The sequence below is a fragment of the Coffea arabica genome, chromosome 7e (assembly GCF_036785885.1).
Source record: "Coffea arabica cultivar ET-39 chromosome 7e, Coffea Arabica ET-39 HiFi, whole genome shotgun sequence".
Classification (NCBI taxonomy): Eukaryota; Viridiplantae; Streptophyta; class Magnoliopsida; order Gentianales; family Rubiaceae; genus Coffea; species Coffea arabica.
Window position 1 is genome coordinate 12637691 of NC_092323.1, and position 26692 is coordinate 12664382.

Consider the following 26692-nt stretch of genomic DNA (forward strand, 5'->3'; position numbering starts at 1 on the left):
TATATTATTATTTCTCAATCATAAATATTATGTTTTAATTCTTTTTTGTTTCCTTAAGATCCAATAACTATTAATTGAGTAATACACAAAATTTAACAACCTCAAAAAATCAAAATGCACAAAAAAAATGAGATTTTTTATGAATTTTCTGCTTTATTTTTTAATTTTCTATCATATATTGCTTTTTTGAAACTGTTGTATTTATTTTTTACTCAATTAATAGTTATTGAATCTTAAGGAAACAAAAAAAATTAAAACATGATATTTATGAAAGAGAAATAATAATATAATAAAAATGGGACAGAGAGTGTCACAGGGTGTGGGACAGAAGATCCGTTGCGACATAAGAGTGAGTTAGTCCAACTATATGTTAGCATCGTATGGTGAATTGTTGGTCAGTTTGCAATATTGTTAAGTTATAAATTTGATCCTATGAATGGATTGCTATCATGTCATAAAAAAAACATCTCAAAAAATGACAAAATATTTGGCAAGGAATACGGTACGAGAAAAAGATTCCATACCAAAAATGAGGTATAAAGAAGAAGCAGCAAGAGAAGGAGAAGGAGAAAAACAGGAGGAGGAGAAGAAAAAGAAGAAGATACAAGACCCTAAAAATGACTGAATATTTGGCAAGAAATGGAGCTATTTCTTCCTAAAAGTCACAATAGTTTATTTAACCACACCTACATGTGACGATGCTGGCATATTTGTCCATCTCAGACCAAGAGCCTTTACTCAAAAGATAAACTTTCAAAGAGTAGATTACAGTCCTTAAGTTCCTGTCCACAACTCCCAACGAAGGTGGATTTTAGCAGTTGGCACTTAAGTCCCTAATAGATACACACCTGAATTAATTAATTAGTGCAATTAAGCGCGTATGAATTGGCTGACAAAATGTGCCTGCTTCCCTGTTCACTTCTTTTACTCGTTTGGACACGAGTTTCCAGGCGGGAGACCATCGTGGACTTGCCGACGTAACGCTGATAGACCAGCCAATTGATTTCAGTACTAGTGTAAAACTTTAGACTGCCTCCACAATTTTCTTGTGACGTGTACACTGATATCCAATTGATTTGCCTACCAATCCAAATGGGCATTATATATACACACATATATATGTAAGCCACCGCAAGGGCGGAATGTCATCAATTGCCAAGTTCAAATCTTTCTCTTCTTGTTGAAGATCCACGAGAAATTTTCAGCAAAGGAAGAAAAGGGGGGGAAATGGCTAGTAATAACAAGGAAAAATTCGAGAATTTGGTCAACGTTGAAGAAAATCAAGTTCCTCTACTGCTGCATTCAGAGTCATCCAAATATGAAATTGATGATGACGACCAAAATCTCAGGCGAAGGGTCTTTGTTGAATCGAAGAAGCTATGGCATATTGTTGGCCCAGCCATCTTCAGTCGAATTACCTCCTACTCCATGAACGTGATTACCCAAGCTTTTGCTGGCCATCTTGGCGATACTGAGCTTGCAGCAATTTCAATCATCAATAACGTCGTCGTTGGGTTCGATTTCGGCCTCTTGGTACATTTTATTTCTCTGAAGAATTCTAACTTTTACTTATTATATTCGCAGATTTTTTTAAATTTATTTCTCTGACAGGCTCTCTCTCTCTCTCTCTCTGTTTTTTTTTTTTTTTGGGGTTATGGAAATTAGTTGGGCATGGCAAGTGCTTTGGAGACGCTATGTGGACAAGCATTTGGAGCCAAGAAATACCACATGCTAGGGATATACATGCAACGTTCGTGGATTGTGCTATTTGCTTGCTGTATACTACTTCTGTCAATTTACATCTTCGCTACACCAATCTTGAAACTATTAGGTCAGCCCGCAAACGTGGCTGAGCTCTCGGGTAGTGTTGCCTTGTGGATGATTCCTTTGCATTTCAGCTTTGCCTTCCAATTCCCATTGCAGAGGTTTCTGCAAAGTCAGCTGAAGAATTCAGTGATTGCTTGGGTTTCATTGGTAGCCCTGCTTGTACATATTTGCACCAGTTGGCTGTTTGTTTATGGATTCCAGCTTGGAGTGGTGGGAACCGTCGTGACCTTGAACTTTGCGTGGTGGGTTTTGGTGTTTGGTTTGTTTATCTACACCGCTTGCGGTGGCTGTCCCCATACTTGGCCTGGTTTCTCGATGGAAGCGTTTTCGGGTCTTTGGGAGTTCCTAAAGCTCTCTGCATCATCTGGAGTCATGCTTTGGTAGGCTTTTTCTTGCCAATGGTTTTCTATTCCCTAACTGCTCTCATATTAATATGAATGTTTTGCCATCTTGAGTGACTTCTTTACTTTTTGTTACTTTCTCAGTTTAACCTTTTTTCTCTTCACCACAACAAAATCACTTTCAGCTCTGTTAACGAGTAATATATATATATATATATATATGTATATATATATATGTATGTATATGTGTGTGTGTGTTAAACAAAACCTTGCCTTGCTTGGATTGAAGGTTTTCGTCGGAAAATATTATCGTTTTCCGTGATCACATTTCCCTATCACCTTTTTCCCTCACATATATCAAATCGCTACAGTAATTTTTCCATGAAAAATGACGGAAAATGCAATCCAAACACAACCCTGTCAATAGTTTGGAGAACTGGTATTATAGAATACTCATATTGATGACCGGAAATCTCAAGAATGCAGAAATTGCAGTGGATGCTTTATCTGTATGGTAAGTGATTCTCCACGTCTTTGATTCTTGTCAACAATTACAAATATTTAAATATCTCGCCTTGAAAACTATCAAAAACATGTGATTTGATACTTTCTTGGTTGCTTAGGAAATTAATGTACATTAGCTCCCTAAACTATACTCTCATTGTTTCTCGGTACTTTGTAAATTAGAGTTGGGACGCAGTAGATCCATTGTAGTACTCAAGATTGGCTGGAATTTTTCAAAATTGACAAGCACAGAGCATGTGCACGTTTATATTATTAGTCAAACTTAGGTCCCCTCGAAGTTTGAACTGTCCGTTGACTTTTTCGACCCTTTGATTTTTTTTAAAACAATTTTTTATATAATATGAATGAGAAATTTGAGTTCGAAATCTCTTATTTACACTGTTTTTTTCAAATCACCCAACCCATCCACCTCCGACTCTTTGATTTAAGATTAGTCAAATTAGTCTACTCTGTTTCTTGATGCGGGCAAGAAAATGATATAATTCAATAGCAAACTAGCAAAGTGTCATCTTGACATAGTGGGAGTCATCCTTTCGAGCATAGTTATTAAACTCGGCCCGGTCCGGCGGTTCGACCGGTCAACCCGGTGAACCGGCCATTGAGCCGGGCCGGTTAGCTAATTGGATCGTTTTGACAACTAAACCGTTGACTTTTCAACGGACCGGCGGTTCAACCGGTCAAACCCAGAGAACAGTCCGGTTTTATAGGAAACCGGGTTTGCATGTTAAAAATGTTTGGAAGATGCTAGAGTGAAGCTTCGGTTTTATAGGAAACCGGGTTTGCATGTTAAAAATGTTTGGAAGATGCTAGAGTGAAGCTTCGAACCAACGACCTCTTGTATTGAAGGAAATGCAACAAACGCTGCACCAACAGCTCACTTGTTTAATATTTAGTCTTTTTTTATATTATATATTAGACTTATTCTTATTTTAATTTTCCAAAACATAATTTATTTGGAATCTTTTAATAAATTTTATTACTCCCCAGACTCTATAAATTATGAAATGAATTTAAAAAATAACATATCACATAATTCATTCTAAAGGCAAATATCGTTCCTAATAATTCTTTGCATTTAAAATTCATAAATAAACTAGATAATTATACTTAGATAAAATTTTATTCTTGAAATTTGATGGATTACTAATTGCATTTAGGTTTTGTTAATTCTTATAAGAATTAATGATTCTATAATAAATTAGACTAATTGAGCATTTACTATGACATAATTTATTATAGTTTTAACCATATCAAAAATTATGAAACATAATATTTAAATATATTTCGTGACCCACCGGTTGAACCACTCACCCACTGGTTGAACCAGTAACCCGTTCACCCACCTCTTTCGCCGGGTTCCCCTCCGGGCCGGGTTTAATAACTATGCTTTCGAGCCTATTGTTTTGATTAAAAATTAAAAAAAAAACTAAGAAACTTGACTTGAAGTATAAGCAGAGTAAAAAGAAAGCATCTTCCAAATTTAAACTTAAAACTGTGGGATTTGGAAAATTTTCATCAGTAATATATATCTCATCATATTAGTCTCCAAAAATAGGATCTTGAGCTCTTAAAAATTGTTCTTTCAGCAAGAATTACTTCGGCTTTATAGTGTTATATACCTTTAAGATAGAGCGAAAATATTGATGATCATCCTTCAATTGATTATTCCAATCTATCTCAAAAAATTTTTTTTTTTTTGATTATTCCATAATTCACCTGTGTAAACAATCGCAGGCCTTTCAGTACAATCACTCACTCGAAAAGGATAGTGATTCAATTAATTTCACCATTAGTACAATCAATCAATTAATTTCACCATTAGTACAATCAATCAATTAATTTGGGAAACGTAATCCAGCAAATGTGATATAATAACACATCTAGAAGAAATGAATTAAACTGGCCTACAAGGTTTGTCAAAGCAGAACATCTTTTGACTACAATCTCTCTATCTATGACGAGCTCTTTGTCTTTTTTCTTTTTTCTAATAAATGTGAATTTATTTTCCTTTGCAGCATGACAATAAATGGATGGGAGATGATGATTCCATTAGGCTTCTTTGCAGCAACTGGGTAAGATCCATCATATCATACGTTCTTTCTCGTTTCATTGCAAATTAGTCTTAACTCCTGTTTGTGTTTTGAGATTTCTGATTACATTTCATTCCATGACGAATTCATTTCTGTGCCATAGAAAAGAAAAGAATCCAGTAGGCAAAATTTCTCTTCATTCTATCTGAATTGGCCTTATTTTGCACTTGACAATCACTCATTCGTGGACTGAAAAATTTTATCACGTTCCACTCTAACAAATGCACATGCTTGTGATCACAAATAAATTACAACAGCAATGGTACATTAAAACTGTTAATATGGGCTGTTCATCTTTTACCTATGAGAAGGATATCAGAACTTTTCTTGGTAAAAGCAGACCAGAATTATTCATTGGTCGACAAACAAAGTTTTCACGTCTACTCCCTGCAAACGTACAAGCTTGCAATTACAACAATGGGGCACCATAGCTATTGGTGTGGGATATTAATTTTGTTGAACACATGCAAAGGAATTTGTTTAAAAAAAAAAACTGTTTTGCATGAATTTCTAGGGGTGTGAATCAGAATCGAAATCGGTAATTCGGAACTTTGAAATCGAAATTTTTCGGAATTTTGGTATCAAAATTTCCGACCGAATTCGATTTCAAATTCACCAAGTCCAAATTTGAATTCGTTTCGAATTCAATTCGGAAATTTCAATTTCACCAAATTTAGGAATATAAAAATTATTATTATTATATAAATGTTATACTACATGTATATAAAAAAAATATTATATATATATATATGAAAATGAATTTGAAATCGAAATAGGAATTCCGAATCACCAAATTCAAGAATATAAAAATTATTATTATAATATAAATGTTATATTACACATATATATAAAAATTTTATATATATATGAAAAATGAATTTGAAATCGAAATAGGAATTCCGAATTCCGATTTCGATTTCAATTTCGAATTGTGAATTCGAAATCGGAATTTTCGATTTGAAAAACCCCATTATCAAATTCGAACCAAGTTCGCATAATTCGAAATTGGAAAACCTGATTTCAGTTATGAATTTTGAATTACCAATTTCAAAAATTTCGAATTCAATTTGAATTTAATTAGTAAATCGGAATTTTTTAATTTTGCACACTCTTATGAATTTCAGTCGTAACCGTATTGTGAATGCTTATGGTGCAGAGTAAGAGTAGCTAACGAGTTGGGAGCAGGAAATGGGAAAGGAGCAAGATTTGCTACTATTGTTTCTGTGGCGACTTCTACCATAATTGGGCTTTTCTTCTGCCTCATAATAATTATTTTCCACAATGAAATTGGTTTAATTTTCTCCTCAAGCAAACCCGTGCTGGATGCAGTGAATCAACTCACTGTCCTCTTAGCCGTCACTATTCTCCTCAACAGTATTCAACCAGTTCTATCTGGTATGTCAATTAATTGGAAGTTAATTTTTATTTATATTAGTTGCTATTTATATACTAAATGTTTTGTTTGATTAACTTTTTTATATATTGTCAGTGTTGAATTTCATTATACTATCAGGTTTAGTTGAATATCTCGTAATCTCTATTTAAATTTGAAATTTACTCCTTACATATGTGACGTGCATTTACACCTGGTAGCTAACAATAAAAAAATCTTTATATTGTTAGCACACAAAAAAATGAATCCTTCTTTATTGCTAATAATAATTTGTTTTTCAACAGTTTTAGAATTTATTCTGATTGGATACCGTCTGATTTTGTTTTCTATTGCAGGGGTAGCAGTTGGATCCGGATGGCAATCACAAGTGGCTTGTGTAAATGTTGCCTGCTACTACTTGGTTGGATTTCCACTTGGACTCACAATGGAATGGGTTTTTCACCAAGGAGTTATGGTACGTAGCCATGATGGAACTGAACAATCATGATGGCCACCAAATTTTTGCAGTTGCCAAATTCTTGACAATAAATTTCTCTTGCACTTAATACTAACTATGTTTGGCCCTACAATAATTGATGGATCCAATAAATGTTGAAACCTATCCTCTGAACCTGTGCTAAAGAAACTAACTTGAGAAGTCATTAAATATTTAAGTAATTAATCTCAAACCAAGACAAACCAATTTTTACCTTAATCACTTTTGAGTTAGCTGTGATTAATGATAACATGAACAGGGCATCTGGGCTGGAATGATATTCGGAGGAACGGTACTTCAGACACTAATATTAGTCATCATTACTGCTCGATGTGACTGGGAAAAAGAGGTAAATTAAAGCAATTGCCCAAATTTTCTGTTGCCATTTGTTTCTGCCACTAAATATTTGGTTAAATGCTAGAGCTTTTTTCCTTCTCAATTCTGCAAAGTGTATACCAAAATTGCCTGCTAGGCTACCATAACCATGCATTCTAATTTCATTCCTTTTTGGATTTGCAGGCCCAGAAAGCAAGCAATCACATAAAGAAGTGGACTGTCTTGGCTTAATAAGCTCTTATGCATCCTAATATGAATTCAAGGGGCTATCTCACTGTGTAATGAAGCCGAAACTTCAAACTAGTTTAGGATCAAAGGCGCAAAACCACTGTATAGGGAAGCTCATCCTTCATGAAGGTGAGGAATGATTTTTCTTTTTAATTTTTTCCAGTAGAGGAGGGGCGGGATTTAAGAAGCGGAGAGAGGGAAGAGAGATTTTAGAAACATGACCAGTGGATTTGTTTGTTCCTTTGATATCCGATTTTGGTAGGGAGTGGTCAAAAAGTTTACTTGTATCTTTTGGTGAATGTATCATAACCAAGTCCTTTGAAAAGAAAATTTGTGCATTACTTGTAACAAGTGAGTGATAATGACTTATAAGTTGAATTTATGAATTTTTTTTTTTTGCCCTTTTTGGGGCAATCCAGCCTTTGAAGATTATATCGATGTATAATGAGCATTGGCCAACTGTTGGAGTCACAAGTGAAAGAATTACTTCCACTCAATCATTGGAAAGAAAGGGGAAAAACATGGATCTTTGTAACAAGAAAAGCTGAAAATACAAGCCAAAATATTACTACTATTTTGTAATAGAAAACAAATCATCCATCACTCTGAGGAGTGCTAGTTTTGGACCTTAAGTTTTGGACCTTAAGTTCCTAACAATTACTAGTTTTGGACCTTAAGTTCCGCGCAACAGCCCCAGACTAACGATCTTGTGGCTCTTTTTTTTAAAAAAAAAAAATAAAAATAAAAATAAAACTAAAACAAGCTTTTCTTACGTTAACAGTTTTTAAATTAGCGGGTGCAGATACATGCCAAATTTGCAAGCTTAAACTTCAAATGTAAATAAAGATCAAGTGGCACACTTCCAGACATGCTAGTATAATAAAATTCATACAATGTTAGTGTGAAAAACCTTAATCTCTTTCCTTTTTCTAAAAAGAAAAGAAAAAGTGTTATTTTAGGTGCACAGTGTAACAAAGGCTTACATGCTTATGCAAGAGAGGGTACAAAGTTGCAACTCAAGTTGTTTGAAAGCATGTTTTGCTCCAAATTTTCTTGAGCCAATTCTGACATCTGACAGTTTGAGAATTCTCCTAACCTGCCCTTGGTCCCTTGTTTCAATTTTGATATTGAATATTGACCTAAGCTACCGGATGAGAAGTGATCAACCTACATTCTTTCTGGTTTTTTTTTTTTTTTAACTTGAAGAATACTGCTTGCTGCCGACAATGGGTCATCCATAATTCTACATATAAATGTCAAATTCACATCTAACGACGACTAATTGAAAAAAAAAAAACAAAAAAGAAGAGAGAGCAAGTGAAAAAAATTAAGGCACATCAATTTATTCATGGTGGTCCAATTTTATAGCAGGGAAAAGAAGGTTATCCTTTCCTTTTTTTTTTTTATGGCAGTCCAATTTTCAAGAATGTAATACAGGTAGATTGGGGACGACATGTTACCTACTTTTCCTATTTATGATCTTATTATATGCTATTAGCGCTGAATTAAGTTCCTTCAACTAATTGCTGAAATACATGATTAGCAAATGAATATATTAATTGTTTGAGTTAATTGTAAACATCCAACATGATTCCTAAAATTATTTAAGTACTATGCTATCTATGTAGTTGTTCGAGCAACTAGAAATTAAATACTTCTTAGAGAATGAGTTTTCTTCACGAAAGGTCATCATTACTAGTGGGGCGGGGCATATTTATTCTAACAATCGTTGTCACTTGGAAACAAAAGCAATATTGAAAATTCATAGCAAGTTGAGGCAGAAATTGACAAACTACGACAATTCAATTCTAAAAAAACTACAACAATACAGCAATAATATAATAAAATCAAAATCAAGATTACTTAATCCTTTTTTTAATAGGATATTATTATTTCTTATAAGAGAAAGATAGATCACTATAACTACCTTACCTTGTCCCTTATATTAGATAGGAAGTATAACTACTGACAGAATTAAGAATCAACATGTAACATTTTCTTCAAAAGAGATTTCAAATCTTATAAGTGGTAGGGGAAAGGGAAGGGTTTGAAAGTCAAAAAAAAAAATCTCGTGATTACTATACTAATCTCTATACCAACTAAATTGAATCTTAATGCATAAAAAATGGTGTCCCCTAGATATTTAATTACTATCTATTATTATTATTTTAAATTTTTATAATATGCACAAATAGTAATATCAGGAATTGCCTTTTTGGATCTAGAAAATACTAATAAGAATGGACATAGACAGTGTGGAAAACGTGCACACAATAGTGTGCAGAGAACCAAGTCATCGAGAAATATAAATAGCTCATCTTGACATGGTCCAGATAGATAACTTAGATGCCAACATGACAGCAGTGTTACATGCACCTAATTTTCTGCTCGATTTCAACATTTGTAGTGAATGAATTTAATGCCCCAATTGATCAGAAAGGTCCTGAACTCACGTCCCAGTTGGATTCTGTTTCGAAGGCAAGATATGTAGATATTTCTTTGTTGGATACCCTTTTTCCCTCTAGTAACTATTCCTGCCTTTTATTTGAATCTTCAACGTTTCGATTTAGCTTTATACTAAAGTTTCTACTAGGAAAAAAAAAAAACAATTCATTGTCCTTGATGAAAATTAAAGAGAGTTCTTTGACACAACACAGGAAAACAAAGTATTCAATCGAATAAAGAAAATAAAGCATATTTACCAAAATTAGTTCATCATTCAAGGTTTCAAGACCTTCAAAAGTTATGCTTCATTAAACTGTAATACTCAAATGTTCTTTGTGGAATTCAAGAAGCTTCATTTGAGAGCCTATTTAACCAAAACTTCTGCTAAAATCGTGAATCTAGGTTGCATGTATACATCAAAATTCAATCTCACCCTATAATGAAGAAGACGAGTTCCATATGATTTGGCTACATGTATATGTACACATCAGTCATCACAAACCTAGTTGACTGGTTTAATATGGACAAAACGTGGAGGTATCTAACTCCAAAATTACAACATCTTTCAATCTCAATCAACAAATACGGATCATAAAGTGGTGGCCTCACCGGATTCCACCACGAACAAAGCCAATTTATTTCCACCGAGTCTCCCCGAAGAAAATTGAACCGAGTCATCCCGCTTCATCACAAACCGAGCTGACTCACTCCCCTTGTCACATTTTCCCCATGTTAACAACTTCTTTTCCTCCTTGTACACCTTCAATTTATCAGTCTTTTCTCTCAATTCACTAACCAAGACCCATAAATTCTCCGTGGAAGGCTTCTTGACTGGAAATAGCAATGATAATTTCTCCTTACAGTCTTCTAATCTCTTTAGGGCACATACTAACTCGACCGACTCAGCGAAACTCAGACCGCTGAGTCGCAGATTGAACTCACTGAGCCGTGACAGAATTTCGTTAACCGCCGACAAATAATCATTGCTCAATAAATTGATCACCTCGTACAATAACTTGTTCCCTTCGACAAAGCTGGGATCAGGTCCTTTGCATATTTCTTCAATCATTCCAACCAATGAATCAATGTCTCTGACTAAATCTTGACTCAAGAAAGATGAAATTCTTTCTTCTTGCTTATCTCTTTCCATGCTGCATGAAGTTGATCCCAAGAAGTAACCCAAAACCCTAGAAGTTGAGAGCAGGGATTCAATGTAACGCGCGTACCATCTCACCCATGCAGACAAAACCCACGTGAAAGCGGTCGCACCGTCGCGGAAGGAGGAGAGTTTGAGGTAGTTGTATCCACCGGCGGCAGGAAAAATAGAAAGCTGGTCTTGAAGAATAAAGGGTCCACGCTTAATGATGTGGTGGAGGGTTAGGAGGCACTTCAGCGCTACAGTGGAGTTGCTGGTGCGGTGGAGGCGGTCCATGAGGGAGGAGATGAGGGCGGAGGCAGTGGTGCGTGAGCTGTCTCCAAGGGCGAGTAGGGCGGAGATGTGGTTGTCGTTTGGTGGCGTGGAGGGCATGTGGGCGGTGACACGGAGGACGGCGAGGCGGAGGGAGATTGTTTCAGGGGTGGAAACAAAAGCGGCTTTGGATGCTGAAGCCTTGTCTTTGATAACTCCTATGAGATCTCTCAACGTCGTTATTCTCCCCATGGATAGCGGTTAGAAACTAGAAAGTGAAAGGAGTTTGGAGAGACAGAAAAGAAAAGAAAAGAGAAGTAAGGAGTGAGTTAAGGAATGTGGGGTTTTATGGTGGTGGGGGGGGGGGGGGGGTTTAACAATTTTAAGACGTTAACCAGGGAAGTAGGGGAGACTTTTTGCTGGCTAATTTTGGGGTTGAAAGGGTCTTGGATCTCTGATTATAGGCGTGATTTGACCGATGGTAAAAGTCTAAAAGCAAGATATTTTATTGTAGTAGTAATGGGCAGATATGGTAGGGGATATCTCTTGTTTTTTTTTTTTGGATAGGGTCCTTAGGGAAGGAATTGAAGGTATCTTCTTTTGGCCAGGGAAATTGGGACTTTCCCTTTTGTTGTAGGTTAGGTTGATTTTTTTTTTTTTTAGGTTCCAAAGTACAAAAACAAAGTAATCAAGTTGGAACTTGTTTTTATTTTTTAGCTTTTAAATGATGAAAATAAGTAATTGGAGCTGAGGAGATGAGGATAAGCAGGTGAGAGTGAAATGGCAGCAACAACCGACCTTCCATTATTGAAGAATGAAGACGCTAAGACAGGGTGTATGAATTGCCGAGCTCACCGAATGGTTAAATAAATGAAGACCCAATTGATTCAAAAAAAATTTGGGATTTCTCAACCAAGCTATGCAAGAGTTTATTAGTTGTTTGGTAAAGTTCAAAAAGCTTTTTTTTTTTTTTTTTTGGCCCCCTTTTGTCAACTACGTTTTAGTACTTCTGCAATAACATACCCGAACTTAAATGGGATGGATACCTTCTTTTTTTATTTCTTTTTTGCCCTTTTAGAACTGGATGAACATATGGTACAATGAGGTTTTCAGAACAGAAATACACAATTTGGCTACTGGCCAAAATTCTAATGATCCAACAAAATATGTGAAAAATGTGCCCTCACCTTTTTTTTTTTTTAAAAAAAAATCATCAGCCCCTAATGATTAATTCAACGATGTCTATAGAAAGCTATAATCAAGATTGCTTAAATTATGATCTCCTAATATTTCATCGATTTGCTCTATCTTGGACTTAGTAAGATGTTCCTTAAATAACAACTATCCTAGAAAAGTTGAAAAGGAAAGTACGGAAAATGGAGGACGGCGTGTTGAAACCAATCTAAACCCAGTGAGAGATGAAACTAAATTTTGCAAAAGTTAGAACAGTGCGTGGAGAATTATTCAATTTATTTTTAGGTTAGCCATCGATGTTTGTGACCTACAAGTCGTTGATCAACCGATCTGACTGACTGACGTTTGCACTATGCACAAAAGGGAGTGATAGCGATTTATTTCATTAATTAAAAGACAATTTAAAAATTTCTTGTATATTTCAGTTATATTCAAAATTTTTTAGATATATTGTATCTGTTGAATTGCAAATATGATATGTTATTTCTAATGCATGTTTAACATATCATTAGGGTAGCAATATAAATCAAATCGAGTTGGACGATCTCCAATAATTGATTATGAAATTTGCTTTTTACATAAAAAAAAAAAAACTCCTGCATACGTCATAGAACATGGATGATTGTCTTTTTCTTTCCTTAAAAAATCAATAATAACGGAGACTTTATTGTTGACATTTACTTTCAATTATATTTTCACAGCCATGACTCATCCTCCATACAAATATTTTCTCATGAAGAAATGCTCTAATTCAAATTGCAAATACTAAGAGATGACTTGAGCAAAGGCAATTGACATGCAGAAATCATCTTACACAGACAGGCGTGTTAATAAAAAAAAAAAAAAAAACGGGTGTGTTTATCCAAACAAGCAAGTGGGAATAAAATTCGCAACCACCCGTTGCTCAATGAGTTGTGAACGCTGCTGCATTGACTGACATTTCTTTTTCTACAACTTCTCTACGACCCACAAAATTATGATTTGTTGTCTCCTTTTAGACCTTTCAGCCTTAATTGATGTTAACTCTTGTTGTTTGTCATTAATTAAATTGTAGACTATCATTTTGTTTTGGCCCACCTCTCCGAGGAAAGGGCGTGTAGATGTGTAGTGTAGAGTATCAAGAATTGTAATACGGACCCGAACAAAGCATTGCCCCTTAGAAAGAGGATCCTGTGCACACCTGCAACAAGTTTGCAACCGATAGACTGTGCCAGCTCCATTGGGTTTTTTAAATGTCAATTCTTTTGGGTTTGGTGTGGAGTGGGGGGGGGGGGGGGGGGGGGAGGAAGGGGAAGAAAACAATGAATTATTTGAATAAGAGAAAAACGTCTTAAAAAGGGCCTAATTCTGCAACTATCACAAAACAGAAAAAGAGTAGTTCATCAGCGGGCAAAGTGATCACAAGATAAAAAGTTAATTAGCGGCTACTGATATTGCGAATACAATTTGCTATTCAGCAAAGGTTTCAAGACAAAGGAGGGATTAAAAGTTTGTGTTTACACATTTGTTTTATGTAGAAAGCAGTCATCAGTACTCAGCCATGGGGATTTTGCTACACAACCTACGTTAATAAAGCCGAAAACAGCATCAAAACAGAAAACAATAATGTATACGAAATTATTTAGATATAAAGCATTGGATAAACTTGTTAACTTCTCTAATAATTTTTCATCGTTATGCTTATGGAAATAAATCAATACAACCCGAACGAACATCCGAATAGTAAAACAATAGAGTGGTGATTTTTGGCAAATAGAAGCAAGTTGCAGTATTTAGACGCTCTATAGACTATGCCCAAAGGGGGGTGGATAAAGATAACCGGAAAGCCAAAAGTTTCTTGGATTAATTTCAACGTTCAAATAAGTGATGTTACCGTCTCAATTACTTCCTTTTACTATAATGCGAAGCTACTTGATTGCTTTCTTTGAACATAAACCTTGGTGGTGGAGCACTAACCTTTGTACCAAATTTGTGTAGTGGACAAATGAGTTTGTGTAATAAAGACTCCTTCAAGCCAATGACCAGGCCATGAAGAACAAGCCAAAAGTTGATTTATAGACCCCATGCAATCATTATCTTCAAGTTTATGGATTCTTTTTGGACGTATTGTTAACGAATCAGGGTTCAAGATTCAGAAAACCGATCAAAGCCATAAAAAACTTACAGCATGCGGACAAACAACTATTTTCTAGTCTAAGAGCTTGAAGATGCTGGAATATGTGCATGGATAGGGTTACTGTATAGAGGACAGACGCCTGTAATCCATCTTTAATTTCATTGCCTAAGCGTCTAATTAAGAAAAACTAAATTATAGTGAATTCCAAATTGACATACAAGCAAGCCCTCCGCGTGTCTTCAAATTTTTGAAAGACTAATACAACATAAAGAAATTGAAGGGAGAAAAGTAGTACGGAGTAAAAAGGAAGCAAATAAGCTATAGAACAGAAAAAGTGTTTGTTCGTTTGAAGAAATAGACCGTTTTCCAGAAGCAATGTTGTGCAACTTCACATGTAAACTAGTCAATCTTACTGAACAATATAACTAATCTGGAACTTTGAAGAGTCTTCCATACTCCAGTATAAGATAAACAACAGAAGACATGTTCCATATGAAACAAAAACACGTGCAAACCAAAAACAGAAAAGGGTAATATAAACTTATTTTAATGAGTCCAACCTTAATTAATCATGATTTGTCAATACTTGGAAAATTCTTCATTGTCTTTGTTGGTGAGAAAACAATGGATGAATTATTTGAAAAGAATAGATTGTGAACAATGCATTTTAGCTATTCATGACTTTCAAATACTATAATTGCAAAACAAGTCCTCATTTGATTTTTCAATAATGTATGGAAGAATATATGAAAACAGATTATTTTCCTTGACATTTTCTTTTCCTTCACGAATTTAGGATAAAAGTGGGACGTTAGTGCTTTAAAAGAAGGGGGGGGAAAGCAATCGAGTCTATATGATTGTGTACTAGCAATAAACTACTCTTTATAAACCCATGAGATTGGAGCAGTTGATAAGCGGGTTGCTAATGCTAACGGGAGGTTACAAGTTCGACTCCTACATATGACACCTGAAAAGTTATGGACCAAACCTTTACCCCTGAATAAGAGTCGGATTCTGCAGGCACTCCCTAATCGAATCCGAATTAGTCTTACTTAGGTTGGGGATACTGGATGCTCAAAGCAAAAAAAACTACTCTTCATGAAAATTTTCATATATAATATATTCATATTTTTGACGGAATCCTGGATTATTTGGCATACATGCACATGCCAAAAAAAATCTTTGGATAGTCCATTATAATCTTACTTTCCCTTTTTCTGGGGAGAGAGAGAGAGAGGCGCCCCCGGGGGGGGGGGGGGGTTTAAGTGTAGGGCGGGGAGTTTCTCTGAAAGAGGTCCAGGTGCTTATAGTTGAAATAACTGAGCAATTATGGACAAAAATCGCAGAAATCACTGTTTCGAAAAGAACAAATGCTTTAGGGTTAACCCTGCTATGCTATAGCTTCCTTGGAGATTTGTCCTAAGCTATCCTCGTATGAAAGGGACATAGAAACACGAAAAGTAGAATGAAAAGATCAAATGCACGTTATTTGTTTGTCATGATGATTTCCGCATCTTGGGCCATATTGCATCAACATGCGAAAATGGCGAAGGAATTTGTTTCTTGCCTAATTCCAAGTCAAAGACATCCACAGGAACTTGGTACTAATTATGCTGCAATTACGTTTTAAAAAAAAATCATTTCCAAAAGAACAGTTCTACCATATGTACAAATACTACCCAATTCTACAAGGGAAAATCGTTCAAAATATCCCTCATATTTTACAAAATGACTTTTTTCGTCCCTCACTTTTAAAAGTGTAATTTTACATTCCTTACAAATTCACATTGACCAAATTTGGTCCCTACTTAGGTTTCCGACTAGTTTTTGGTCGGAATCTATCACGTGACTTGCATGTGATCATTTTTTAAGGGCAAAATTGTCAAATAAAATTCTTACATAATTTGATTCATAGTCCCTCACATTTCATAAAACAAATTTTTTCATCCCTAACAATTTACAAAATAAATTGTTTCGTTTCTCACATTTCAAAAAATGAATTTTTTCATCCCTCACATTTTTCAAAATGAATTTTTTCATCTCTCATTGATCATGTGTACGAATAGCTTTTTTTCTACAAACCCATGTAAATGTTTATTTGATTTTACCTGAATAGTGTGAATAACATGTAATTTATCTCTATTGGATTTCATCTAAACATGCTAATCGTAGTTATACACATGCTATTCAATAGATATATATAAGGGTTTAAAACTAATAATTTTGTTTGAAACCTATGTATATATTTATATGATTTCATCATTTGAACCTATTCAATAGTTGTGACCTTTCTCTTTTGATAATAATTTATTTATTGAGTTGTATAATAAGGTCATCTAATTAATTGGTCCTAACTTGAATTCTATAATTGTGCTAATAAATTTTAGTTTAAATCTGAAATTTCTACTCGACACTTTTAAGACCAACAGTTGAATTACTTGCCTTGTGATTGTCTTAAAATTTGAAAGTGCCAATCACTTATTTCTTTTTGTCATACTTTTCTTTTGTTTACTTTTTCTATCCAAATTTAATTCAATATAAACACTCGATAATATTTAGGATTAAATGTCATTTTTACTTTCAAATTTCAAGTAAAAAAAATGAATATAAGTGAAAAGTTAACAATTTTTTTAAACCCATGTATATATCTATTTGATTTCATTTGAGCAGTACGAATAGTATGTAATATATCTTTATTTGATTTCACATGCTATTCGTACTGTTCAAGTGAAATTAAATAGATATATACATGGATTTAAAAAAAAATTAATCACACACATGATCAATAAAAGATAAAAAAATTCATTTTGAAAAATGTGAAGAATGAAAATATTCATTTTGTGAAATGTAAGGGACGAAAAAATTTATTTTATGAAATGTGAGGGATTATGAATCGAATTATATAAAATTTGATTTGACAATTTTGCCCTTAAAATATGATCACGTGCAAGGCACGTGGTGAATTCCGACCAAAAACTAGTCGGAAACCTAAGTAGGAACCAAATTTGATCAATGTGAATTTGTAAGAAACGTAAAATTACATTTTTAAAAGTGAGGGACGAAAAAAGTTATTTTACAAAATGTGATGGACGTTTTGAACAATTTTCCCATCCTACAACTATTAGAGAGTCAAATAAAGAAAGTTATTTAGTGGCCAAAATCTTAAGAGAAAAAGTTATTTAGTAGCTAGAGATACTGTAAACATAAATAGCTACTCTATAACAGTTTCAATATAAAAGATGGGGTTAAATTATAGAATTAATTTTTCCTACACTGACTTTGAATGAATGACAACTATGCAAAATCTGAATTTGAAGTTCTACTTTTGCACATGTGTCATGAATATAAGGGTGACAGTGTATACAAAATTTATTCTAAATTATAATTGTGTTTACTGTTTTACAAAGGATCTTAGGAAGCAGTCAGCCATGGGTTTTTCCTACATATGCTATAGTAAGGCAGAAAACAACACGAAAACAGAAACTCGTGTTCAACAATTAAAGATAAAGCACTGGATGTATATTGTATAGACTTGTTGACTTTCTCTAATTTTCTTGCTGACATGCACATAAACATGTATTTTGCTGGATCTCCAACTTTTGTATGGTTCATACAGCAAAGGTTTTGTAACAAACAAATAATTGTGTATACAATACTTTAGTTTCCTCCAAGCCAACAAATGAGCCGATTTATCAACAAATCGGATGACGAGAAAACTAAGAAAGAAATCATAGCCACAAGGCATTTGTCCATCTTCAAGGATTTTTCTTTTCATCATCTTAAAGATTAAAGATTCTTTTAATTTTTTTTGGGATAGAGAAAATGGAATTTGGTGTTGCTCTTTTCCTCATCTTTACGAAAATGCCGCCAAGGGTCATCGGAGGCCTTTTAGACTTGCATATATTCTTGGATAAAAATGGTAGTATAACATATGGTAAAAATAAATGCTACTACTTATGGTTATTGGAAGAAATAGAAATCAGAGAATGCTTTTGCAGCTAATGCCCTTCATTTTTTTGGTCCAGTAATCTCTTTGTAATTTCCTCCAAGTCCAGGGAAATTATTTGTAGTGCAAATCCAAAAGATGCAGAACCTTATTTTGTTCTTATTTTTCTGCAGATTCCTATGAGAATGTGTCTAATACTGATTTGCTATAAATCTATTATACCAATAGTCACAAAAGAAATTAATTTTTCTCTACAAAGATACATGAGCTACCAAAATCTTTAACCAAAATCTTTAACTGCAACATTAGCTGAGTTAGGATCAAATTTTGTTGACTTGCAGACATAGTGGTCTGGTTTCAAAGGTTTGGAAAATTGACCATGATAAGATGGAATAATTTAAACTAATCTAGGATGTCACTGTACACGCTGATCATGGGCTTGTAAACGGCATATTTGACATAGGTATATCAAATTAAAAGGCCCTATATCAATTGACCCAACCCAACGAATGATATTAGATTAGCCATGGAAGCCCAACCCATATGCCTAACTACCTCCAACTGGGTCTGCCTAACGACCCCCAACTGGTACTGGCTAAGATGTAGTTTAGTTATTAAATTTTTTTCGAAAAAATAAAGTCAATTAGAAAAAATGTATGAGCTCTCATTGGTACTCGTTAAAATGTAGTTTAGGTATTAAATTTTTTAAAAGTAAAGTTAATTAGAAAAAATGTATACATACAAGAAAGAGTAATAATTAGTAGTATATGCATTCGCATAATAGATTAGGTGTGATTTAAATGAACTAACAAGCGTCCATTGTGCATCCGTTACAAACACTCTTAAATTATTATGCAGCAACAACTCATTACACTTCTTTTCTGACAAAAATAATAAATATAGAAAATCACTAACTGATCTTGAAAGTATCCAAAGAAACCTATCAAAAGTTTTTAACTAATGGTAATGCCGACATCAATAGTTCGTATCCAATCTTTTTCACTTGCAGAAATATATTACTAACTTTTTGTGCCCTAGATACTCCCTTGAGTCCCAAACCTCATTTCAAAGGTTGGCCATGAAAAAGACGGGCTAAAATGGAAGACCTTACTATGGGCTTGTAATTAAACTACATCTTTGATGTGGATGTTTCAAAGGAAAGGCCCGTATCAATTTGACCCAAGGGACGACATCAATACAAGCCACGGAAGCCCAAACAGCACGACAAATTTGCTTGCATTTCGATGTAAAGAATGTTTGGTAAAATATTTGGAGCAGTGCCATAATATTTTTTCTGACGTGATATAAATGTAATAAAAAAATACTTAGAAAACATGTTTACGATGCGAACATACAAACTCAAATTTTCTTTTGAGCAAATGTAAAATTTAATTAAGATCATCAAAGGAGCTTATACACGAGTTTCCTCATATATATTTAAGCATAACTGTAGACACAAACAACAAACAAAACTGATTGATATGAACCTCCAATCTACATTCTACAATTGAATGCTTATGCATTTTCCTTTAAAATTCGGTCCTGCGCCAAATATGCTGAGATTGTTCGGGAGGCAAGAGATAGATGAGAATCAAACTCATATTCGGATTTAATATAGAAATCTCACCATTCGTACTCATTGGCCTTTGCCTGAAATTTTCAGTTCTCTTCAAATGCAAGATGAAGAACTGAAAAACTTAAAGCTTGTGAAGTGTTCAAAACGATAAAGAATTAGTTGGTTTTCAATAGCTTAGACCATGTTTGAATTGCAGTATTCTACAGAAAACTTTTTACGTTCTTTTATGAGCATATTTTTAATTATTTTTTAAACTCATATATATATATATATATATATATATATATATATATATATATATATATAAATTTATTACAATATATTTTTCTACGAAAATTTTTAAATGTAGCGATCCAAAAGGAACCTTAATAAATCTTGATGGTGCTGGAATAACAAATTGGCATCCTGAATCTTCCTTGAACTTTGCGGTCTAAATGAACACGCATCACCAAGCGCTTTTCCTCAAGTACTTTTTTTTTAAAAGTACATTTCCTCAAGTACTTTTTTTTTTTTTTTTTCCTGACGGAGGGGGTATCCGGGCCATCGGATAAATCAGATCCGACTAATCCCCCACCAGTCCGAGAGGAGAGGCCCCATCCCCCGAACACGTTAATCATAGGACTCGAACCCTCACGGGAGACTGGATATAGGCTCTTAAGAAAGATGCCGTCACGGGGGGCCATTTCCTCAAGTACTTGAACGGCCCAAATTGAGCAAACAAACCCTCCTTGAACTTTGCGGTCTCAATGAACACGCATCACCAATACCTTTTCCTCAAGTACTTTTTTTTGAAAAGTACATTTCCTCAAGCACTTGAACGGCCCAAATTGAGCAAACAAACCCCTTCGTGATACTTGGCATTGTTTCACTTGAGGACCCAAACATTGAGATGCCACACTATGTCTTGTCTCCAGATCTGAGGCTCTAACCTGTAAAAAGACCAAAGGAGGAAAAAGTGCCAAATTTCCACGTATCATTTTTATCTACAGGCAAGTCATTTTTATCTACGTCTTTCTGCCAACCAAGCATGTGCCAGATATTGCTGTCCGACACTATAAAGGGGCGTTGCATGCTTCAACCTTCAAGGTTCATGTTTGAATGTTCATTCGTAAAATAAAGAAAACCTTTACATGTCAAAGCCATATATACATATATATATATATATACACATATATGTGTGTGTGTTTGTTAAAAAATTCTATGAATCTGTCTCCATCATTTGTACCATTCCTGCGACTAAAAAGATTGGTACGTAGTCATTTGGAGTTAAACATTTGAAGCAAATTTGATGAGACGGATTTTTCTTTGAGCAAGTTTATGAGATGATTTTCCAAGCAACTCTGAATTGTTAACCTTTTAAACCTGTAATGACTTTTGAAAAGCTTATATTACTTTGCACGAAATTTTCATTATATTACATCTGCCAAAAAGCTTTTCCTCTTGTCCTGTACTTCAAAAGTAAACATCCAGAAAAAAGGGCAAAAAAAAAAAAAAAAAAACTAAAGGACATGGATGAGTGGAGAAACCAGGCTAGAAAACGATGCATATGGTTTTGTCTTACTGTTTAACTTTTGTCTGTTCGCGGTTTAGAAATCTTTTCTCAGCGTCGGTCCAAATTAAACAATGAAACCTGATGTTACACGGAAACTATATCGTCCCAATCATGCCACGTAGTGTGTCTTGGAATAAACCTCATGTTAACACGTCCAATCTATTTCACTGAAAATTTCAGTGAAAATTGCTGATAATAACATGGCGGATCTTGATTGATTAGCCCAGAATGCTGGTCGTCCTACGTTTTTATGATCGATCACACCAAAAAAGTGGAACCCAAAAAAGCTCTACTTCAACTGATTAGACGTATAAAAGGTTTCACATTAGATTGCATCAGGTGAAAATACTTTTGTCGTATATTTTTTAGATCAGTGGAAGTCTCCAATTGGCATATCAAGACGATCTAGTGATTATTGTGTAGTGGCAATGCCGTTTACTAGTGATTAATTAAGGTTATATGTGACATCATATTGTGTTCTTTCTCAAATATATGTATTGCTTCTTAATCGAATATAGCCTTCGATGAAAAGAAATTATTATATTACCGACCATTGAAGGATGGACAAAGATAATGCTTAATTCTGCTCAATTTTTTTAATTATACAAAAGTGGCCCTTGTGGTGGGATATGACCTTGAATTACCACTTCATGTATGAAACCAAATAATTATATTTCATTGAATTTGACCACAACCTATATATATTTCTTACTTATGGCGTTTGATTTGGTGGAATTTCCATGAAACATAAAACTTCAAACTAAAAGATCATCGGGCTTCTGTATCTACTGGCTAACTATAGAATATGAGCAAATCGGGAAAAATGTCATTAAACTATATACTTGTACTAGTTCAGGTCACTAAACTATTTTTTTAATAAAAAATGTCACCGACCTAACCAAAATGCATGTTTTATATCATTCAGTAAATGTTGACTGTCAAGACAAATGGAATGAACATCACATGTAGGGCTTGAAGGGCAAAATGGTTTAAAAATTTTAAACACGCTAAAGAAGCCACAATAGCCGACCCTTCAATTCAGAAGCTCAATTTATGAACACAATTGGGGTATCGGAGAAGCCATTGAGCTTGACGTACATTCACAGCAGGGGTGATAATCGGACAAGTTTGGATGGGACTTTGGTGTTTGATTCTGCCAATAAGGTATCGGCTAGTCACGTGTTGGGGTCGGGGAATTGTAAATTGAAGTACAATTATGTCCATGGCGGCCTCTGACCATCTTCAAACCCAGGTTCGATTTTGCCAACAATTCGTGGGATCTTGCAATTTCGCGTAGGGTTTATGGCGATGATGTGTTCAGGGCTGCTTATTAGACCTCGAGTCAGAATTTGGGGCTTGAGTAGTTGAGCGATTCAAAATTGAACAGGTCGTTTAAGGTATTATATTGCTGTTTGATTTGTTGGTTGCTGTGTTGTTGATTTTTTATGAAGAATTTATGGATCCATTTCAATGGTATAGTTCGAATGCAGTTTGATTTGAGCTAGCCTTGTTTGGATCGCATTTTCTTGGATTTTTTTGTAGAAAAATTACTGTACCGATTTGATTTGATGCATGTAAGGAAAAAAAGATAATAGGAAAATGTGATCACAGAAAACGACGTAATTTTTGGGCAAAAAAAGGCTGTTCTGATGGGGCCTTAATTTTCCACCTTTTTAAACTTTAACTCGATTGCCTTCTACTACAACTAATCAATATTTTAGCATCTCCAAACCCACCTCATCACAAGCACATGCAAAGTATCGCCTTGCTGGGTTTCTAATGGTTTTTGTTCCACAAAGACAAATCGGAGATACTTCCTTATGTCTTGAAATCATGAAATTTCAACCTATCCACCAAATCAGAGATTCCTAAATGGTTGGTAAACCCATATCAGATCTATGGTTTGAAAGGGAGAAGGAGCTGCCTATATTGTTTAGGGGTCGTTTATGAAGACAAACTTCAATCAAAAAATTGAACTAACGAATTTACCCCTAAAAAATCAAGTTTGCAACTCACCTGACAGCAATTCCATTTGCCTTGATAATTAAATTAGACGAAATGATACAAAACATGCATTTTAATTAGTTTAATGATATTTTTGGCGAAGAAAATATTTTAGTGACATGAACTAGAACAAGTGTCCTGCATAGGATAGTTATACTGGGTTTCGTAGGGGGTCGTCACTTCTTAGTAGCAGCGGGCCTACTAGCTTGCCCTTGTGGGGTTGCCATCCCACATCGGTTCTTGGGGGGGTTTGGGGTTGGGTTTATAAGTCACTGGGAGGACCTCAAAAGTTACCGACTTTTGAGATTTCTTCTGGGATTAGGTTTATTAATCTAACTTTCGTCAAAAAAAAAAAAAAAAACTAGAACAAGTGTATAGTTCAGTGATATTTTGCACGATTTGCTCATAGAATATTCTTCCTTTCACGGTCTGATCACTTAGAAATATTTCGAAAAGAAAAAAAAAAAATTGCTTCGTAAAAACTGCCACGACAAGATCTACTTGATGATTTGCAACTTTATGCAAAGTGGAACGGACAAGAACAATAACAAACAAACAAACAAGCATAGCCCTTACACATTGTAAATGCATATATCCTATACTTTTTCTCTACCACTCCTAAAAAAATCCTAAACTTTAGTCCACATAGTTTCTATATAAACTCCCAAGAATGCTGCAAACCAGTATCAACCTCAGACTTTATAGCCGCACAGTGATCATGCCATACACAAAAATAAGCTCTACCACCACTCTTACAAGCAGTGTCACCACAGTCGACTGCCAGAAACAAGTCCGATCGTGGCGGCTTCTCCGTTCTATCTTAGAGCTACTTATTCCTAGTTGCAATTGCGTCTTTGTTAAAGAAAATGAGTTGCAAGACAAAAAATGCTGTGACTACAGCTATTGCTATTATCGACAACCTAGTTTCTTCTCTAACACCACCATCAGTGGCACCATATTTGGTCATCGACGTGGAAAAGTTAGCTTTTGTATCCAGGAAAACCCTAAATCCACCATCCCGATGCTTCTTCTTGAACTTGCTATATCCACAAGCACACTTGCTAGGAAAATGAGAGGAGGGTTCGTCAGAATTGCCCTCGAATGCAATACGTGTGGAAATGGCACAGGCTCCTCTGATCTTCTTTCAATGCCCGTTTGGAGTATGTTTTGCAACGGAAGGGAAGTAGGGTTTGCTGTCAAAAAAAATCCCTCAAAAGTCGATATGGAGGTTTTGCAGCTTATGGAATCAGTTGTTGTAGGTGCTGGTACTCTACGTAGAGGAGAACTCAAGAGTGAAGATGATATTATGTACCTTAGAGGAAAATTCCAAAGAGTTCAAGCGTCATCAAATTCAGAATCATTTCATTTGATTGATCCAGATGGTAATGTTGGACAGGAATTCAGCTTTTTCTTCCTTAGGTCTCACTAAAGATGGAAATCCAATTCATCCATGCATATTGCTTCTTAATTTAGTAGCGTACTTGGTAGTGGTCAACAACTTTGTATCACTTTTTTGCTTTCTTTATATTCATTTTTTCCTTTTACTTGTCTTGCCACCCCCCAGGCGCTTTCTTTCGAGTTGTGCCTTCTTGTTGGCATTACTTTCTTGTCTGTACTATTAGTTTTGGGTGTCCAAGCAACCCAAATCCTGGTGATCCGCTTGTAGAAAATGTTATAATATAATTATGTGAGGCCTTTTGTGCAGTTAGATTTTCCTTTTTATTTGTATTTTTATTGATCCTGTTTTTGTAGTTAATGTTAGCATCTTATGATTTCTGTATTATAGTATTGCCAAAATTTGGATATTGGTAATTTAAACCGAAACTCCTTCAATGCTTCTTTTGTCTTTTCCTCTTGCTCTTCCTTTTGTCTCTCTCCCTCTCTCTCTCTCTCAACCAAGACAACATACAAAATAGGGGCGGAGTCAGAAAAAATTTTCAGTGGGAGTAAAAGCAACTCTAAAATTTTTTACCTACTCTTTGTTTAGTTTTTTAAGGAAAACAATATTCACCAACAAGTACAAATGATGCATATATTTCATAAAAAATATCAAAAAACAAACTCAAAATTATTAGTGTAATAATAATTTTATTTCAAAAGCAAACTAAACTATTTATAATTGCTTATGACGAGTTTTCATATTTTGATAACGGTTTACAACCTTTTCATTTTGAACTTCACGAAGTATATTTTTCTTAATATAAGTAACTAAACAATTATTCATCCAAGTGTCTTCCATTTTATTTTGTAACCGATTCTTCACTATATTCATCATTGAAAAAATCCTTTCTACAGTAGTTGTAACAACAAGTAAAATCAAAGACAACTTTAAAAGCATATAAACCAATAGATACACAACTCCAATGGGCACACTTCAAATTACATCAAATTTTTATAGGTATTATAGAAATTTAAGGGGACAGTGGAGGCCTATAAACCAATAGATACACAAAACTCCAGGGAGTACAGTTGAAATTACATCAAATTTTTATAGGTATCATAGGAATTTAAGGGCCCAGTGCCCCAGTGTAAATCCGCCACAGATACAAAATATAACTAGTGTACGGATTGTTAGAGGTAGACAAAACTCGAATAAATGAAATTATAAACATATATCTAGAGCTTATACAAGAAATCAATATATGAAATTATTGGGAGTTGCCTTTTTCTTTATTGAGCTTTTTCTTTTTGGCGCAATAATAGTTGCCTGCTGACTACTTGATTCTGTGCTCCTAAGCCGGCCATAAGCACTGAAATGATTTGTCAGATTTGAGGAACTTCTTCTTAAATACAATTTATGGCTAGCACAAACAAATCAAGCAACTAACTGATTAGAAGTTCCCCAAAAAAATATATTAATTTTAAATCTACTTATAGAATGAATAACAGATATAATATCAAACCATGATCATAAGCAGAGGCGGATCTACAATGGGGGCACTGGAGGCACATGCCCTCACTGCCCCCAAATAATTCTACTGTGATCTAAGTAATTTTGAGAATTTTTCAGTTGTGCCCCTATTATGACCCATGCAATTTTGAGAAATTTTTAATTATGCCCCATTATGTTGTTTAGCAGTAAATGTAAATATAATTAGTTTGTAACTTAATGGAATTGAAATGTTACAAAATTCAAAACAATGGCCCTTTTACATCAATAAAATAAATTTTATGAATTTTTTAAAACAAAAGTAAAGATATAGAGTAATTGTACATGTTCCTTAGTTAAAATAAAG

At 34.6% G+C, this 26692-nt stretch overlaps 3 protein-coding genes across 4 annotated transcripts; 2 read left to right on the forward strand and 1 right to left on the reverse strand.

Annotated features, from left to right (window-relative positions):
- Positions 1 to 250: 250 nt before the first annotated feature.
- On the forward strand, positions 251 to 7597 carry LOC113701438 (protein DETOXIFICATION 27). 2 transcript variants are annotated; one of them, XM_027222094.2, is made up of 8 exons: positions 251 to 1533; positions 1666 to 2207; positions 2596 to 2682; positions 4709 to 4765; positions 5940 to 6178; positions 6512 to 6630; positions 6911 to 7000; positions 7171 to 7597. In XM_027222094.2, exons 1-8 carry the CDS (start codon positions 1228 to 1230, stop codon positions 7216 to 7218), a joined length of 1488 nt encoding a protein of 495 aa, XP_027077895.1. In that variant the 5' UTR covers positions 251 to 1227; the 3' UTR covers positions 7219 to 7597. The 2 variants fall into 2 exon arrangements, with proteins under 2 accessions (XP_027077895.1, XP_027077896.1); XM_027222095.2 differs by lacking the exon at positions 2596 to 2682.
- A 2448-nt stretch (positions 7598 to 10045) lies between these two features.
- Positions 10046 to 11416, reverse strand: LOC113701633 (putative clathrin assembly protein At4g40080). Its single transcript, XM_027222382.2, has one exon. It carries the CDS (start codon positions 11318 to 11320, stop codon positions 10250 to 10252), a length of 1071 nt encoding a protein of 356 aa, XP_027078183.1. The 5' UTR covers positions 11321 to 11416; the 3' UTR covers positions 10046 to 10249.
- Positions 11417 to 24157: 12741 nt separating this feature from the next.
- LOC113701200 (protein MIZU-KUSSEI 1-like) lies at positions 24158 to 25160 on the forward strand. Its single transcript, XM_027221731.2, has one exon. It carries the CDS (start codon positions 24175 to 24177, stop codon positions 24883 to 24885), a length of 711 nt encoding a protein of 236 aa, XP_027077532.1. The 5' UTR covers positions 24158 to 24174; the 3' UTR covers positions 24886 to 25160.
- The last annotated feature ends 1532 nt before the right edge of the window (positions 25161 to 26692 follow it).

Coding starts and splice junctions, on each gene's coding strand:
- LOC113701438 (XM_027222094.2), top strand. CDS start 1,228: ATGGCTAGTAATAACAAGGAAAAATTCGAGAATTTGGTCAACGTTGAA. Junction 2,683..4,708: donor GTGGATGCTTTATCTGTATG/GTAAGTGATTCT, acceptor TTTCCTTTGCAG/CATGACAATAAATGGATGGG. Junction 7,001..7,170: donor GATGTGACTGGGAAAAAGAG/GTAAATTAAAGC, acceptor TTGGATTTGCAG/GCCCAGAAAGCAAGCAATCA.
- LOC113701633 (XM_027222382.2), bottom strand. CDS start 11,320: ATGGGGAGAATAACGACGTTGAGAGATCTCATAGGAGTTATCAAAGAC.
- LOC113701200 (XM_027221731.2), top strand. CDS start 24,175: ATGCCATACACAAAAATAAGCTCTACCACCACTCTTACAAGCAGTGTC.